The 3,277-nt window shown below is 44.8% G+C and overlaps 1 protein-coding gene and 1 non-coding gene across 3 annotated transcripts in view; one reads left to right on the top strand and one right to left on the bottom strand.

Annotated features, from left to right (window-relative positions):
- Positions 1–1,320: 1,320 nt before the first annotated feature.
- On the bottom strand, positions 1,321–1,393 carry trnat-ugu. Its single transcript has one exon. It is a non-coding gene; the product is annotated as a tRNA-Thr (tRNA).
- Positions 1,394–1,712: 319 nt separating this feature from the next.
- The window catches only part of LOC107096931 (E3 ubiquitin-protein ligase DTX1-like), a 42,669-nt gene continuing 41,104 nt past the window's right edge, over positions 1,713–3,277 (top strand). The window contains exons 1-2 of one of the 2 annotated variants that reach the window (XM_015393837.1): positions 1,713–2,141; positions 2,801–3,027. In XM_015393837.1, the coding sequence (XP_015249323.1) occupies positions 2,077–2,141; positions 2,801–3,027 (292 nt within the window). In that variant the 5' untranslated portion in view covers positions 1,713–2,076. Of the gene's footprint in view, positions 2,142–2,212; positions 2,681–2,800; positions 3,028–3,277 lie in introns of those variants that run through there. The other variant, XM_015393838.1, reaches the window with a different exon arrangement.

The raw sequence follows: 3,277 nt of genomic DNA, 5'->3' as shown, positions 1-3,277 counted from the left end.
AAAATATGTTAGCAGCCTGTTATAAAACTTTGAAAAAATGTGCATTTTCGCATTCTCTAGCCTTTTCTCCACCTCAAGCTTCTTTTCCGAGCATACGGCTTTACGATCAACCAGAACCATTTATATCTGAAATATCTGACGAAAATAATGCATTTTAAATGCCGCGATAATCAGCTCTTGTAAAGCTTACTTTGCAAATTGGATTGACACTGATAGGCTGTCACACCTTTCTGCATTTCTTGTTGTTTTGAACCATTTCACCTTTTACTTTTGCACCACTGATATTTTCTAGAATTTCTTTGTCAGTTACTTGAAGAGGTTCTCCTCCAATCACTACCCTGCTAATCATTTTGTTCTCCACCAAGCTGCACTGAACTGTGCTGTCTCCGCAGTTGGTTAACAGATTACACTGTTATTAAATGGAGGCACTTCAGACTTCTCCTACTAGTTGGTTTACGGTTTTCAATAACTGAATTGAATTCCAATCTGCAGAGTCTCCCTGATTAAGGCTTAGAGACACGCGTCTTTCTCTCTCCATCCACCAACCTCGTGCCCAGGTTCCGGTGTTTTTTTGTTTCTAAACACTTTGAACGCATCAGCATCCTATAATAGTTTATGAAACCTGGTTATCAGGCGACAACCAATCAGAGCTGACTTTTCTCTAAGGTTCAATTATCAGTCCTCGTTAGTTCACAGGTAACGGTCAGCAGACGACAGCCACCCTTTTCTCTCTCTAAGTGTGGACTTTATGCGTCCAGATGTGACTGTAAGGTTTCCTCTTTTATTGTCTGGTTAATTGGAAGAAATATAGCGAGTTATTGAGTTTCCTGTTGTAAATAATTTGGTATTTTACTGAATTGAACTGTTTAATTTGCTTGTTTTTGACATAATAGTTAATATTTTCATCATATTTATCATTAAAATGTGTTAATGTGGCTTAATTGCTTCTAATTTGTCCGCTTTGTGTCACGTCAGCTCTGCTAATGACGCATTTATAGACCATTGCAAAGCTCAAATTTTCCCGTATTTTCCCATTATATGCAATGGGGCGTTTAAGTGCAGTTGGAATATGTTGTATTTTGCGAGAACTGACAAATAACCGTTTTCCTCATAGACTGTGATATTTCTCAATCATTCATTTAACATATTGGTTTTATTTTATTCTGTATACATTGCTTCTTCATTTCTATTGTAGACAGATTGTGTATGCTCTGATTGTCCCGTCAGTTACTCATTTTAACTTCTGTATTTTAAAGAACTTCTATTAAGAAGCTGGAAAGGTACTAGGAATACTAAGGACAAAAAAAAAAAAAGTATCACAGGCCCCAGCGAGATTTGAACTCGCGACCCCTGGTTTACAAGACCAGTGCTCTAACCCCTGAGCTATGGAGCCGGAGATGCTATACACTAGATGACAGTTTGAATAAATACATTAATTATGCGGGTTGTCGCTTTGGTTGTGGTTATTTTTTGTTAGTTGCTATTCTGCTCACACAATTTGTTCCGTTTATGGGAATCCAGCTGCGGCAACAATTATTCTTTACCACAGACTGCGGACCAAACCATTCAGATATGCATTTATTATTATCTTCCTTCTCCACCAGGTGGCGCCATGTTGCCCCTTCTAAAGGTTACGATAAACTGCACCATGGAAAATATGAAAACATAAGGTTTATTCCAAATATATATTTGTGTATATATATTTTAATTGGCATGAAACCCCGATAAATATGATACTGCAACACAAATTGCGGTTAGTTTGTTTTTAGTGATTCCGCTCTCCTTGTTTTCCCCACGGGTGGATTTTCTAGGCGTGGTGAGTGGAGGAGCTGAGTGATTGGGAGCTGCTGCTGCCTCATCAGGGAGGTTTTCTCACAGTGAGGTGAAGATGGAAGGACACAATATGGAGAGCCTGCATTGTTCTTCCTAACTGCAGAAATGTTTTATTTTTCTCTCTGCTTGACTTGATTTTTATTTTATTTTGAAGGGTAAACGTTAGAAGGATTTATTCTTTGTGTGAAGTGAAGGGGAGAGAAAGACGGAACCATGCTGGAGCCTAAAGGGTAGATTTAATTCATGAAGGAGTTGGTTCAACTTTGTTCCAGGAGTCTTGGAATCGGAGGGACGCAGCAGAGCAGCAGGTGAGTTTTTATTGTTTCTCTGTGAGGTGGAGCTGCTGGACTCACTGACCGAGCGGCCGGAGAACAAAGGCTCTGCTTTGGGTTGATCCAACAGGCTCAGCCGGTTCCTCCTCTCCAGCTCCGCCGCGGAGTCTTTCATCAACTCCGAAATGAGTCGATGTTAAAATTAAAAACTAAGGGAATGAAAAGCTGGGAGTCACGGGGATCTCTGTCCTGCTGGGTCTGAATAATCCCGCTGCGTGGGGGACCCACGGCACGGAGGCGGTGCATCACTGTGCTCACCTCGGAAGGCCTCCGGAACGGGCTGAGGACCGAAGCAGCACCGAAGACCGAACCTAGGCCCGGTTACCGGCGGCTGGTTCCGCGGTGAGACGGAGGGAGAACCGGACCGGACCAGCCGGCGGCCATGAGAAAAGCCCGGAGCTCAGTGGGAGAATGCGGGGCCTCCCGGTGTTAGCTGTTCCGCGGCTCCATGTAAGCCTCCCTCCCAGACAGCCGCAGCTTCCGGGCCCCATCTGCTCTGGTTAATCCACCATGAGGTAGAAATGTGTTTATAAACGCAGAAAGGAGGAAATAAAAGAGACAGAAATCAGCGCTGTGTGTTTCCGTGGTTAGCCTGTAGCTCCAGCTATCAGACTGACCGCCTCATTCCTCCACAGGGCCACCGGTAACAACATGCTCCTGGCCTCCGCGGTGGTGGTGTGGGAATGGCTGAACGAACACGGCCGCTGGAGGCCCTACAGCCCCGCTGTCTCCCACCAGATCGAGGCCGCCATCCGGAGCAGCGACCCCCGCGGAGGGAGCGTGGTTCTCGGCCAGGTGGACAGCAGGCTGTCGCCCTACATCATCGACCTCCAGTCCATGCACCAGTTCAGACAGGACACAGGTGAGAGGGGGGGAGTGTTTCTGTTGATGGAGCATCAGTCCGGTGGTTCTGATCCAGCTGTTTCCCAGCATCAGTCAGCCAGATGTTTAAGGTGGAACCTAAAAATGACAACATGTTTGTTTTTCATGGCATCAAACTTTGAATTTCTGGATGTTAAATCAGGAGGCTGAGCATCAGCACACACATCCAGATGTTTACATTGCAACTTGTGCAATGTGATCCAGATGTTTGCATTGCAACTTGTGCAATG

The sequence above is a fragment of the Cyprinodon variegatus genome, unplaced genomic scaffold (genome assembly GCF_000732505.1).
Source record: "Cyprinodon variegatus isolate N-32 unplaced genomic scaffold, C_variegatus-1.0 Scaffold659, whole genome shotgun sequence".
Lineage (NCBI taxonomy): Eukaryota > Metazoa > Chordata > Actinopteri > Cyprinodontiformes > Cyprinodontidae > Cyprinodon > Cyprinodon variegatus.
This window is presented reverse-complemented; position numbering and strand designations above follow the sequence as displayed.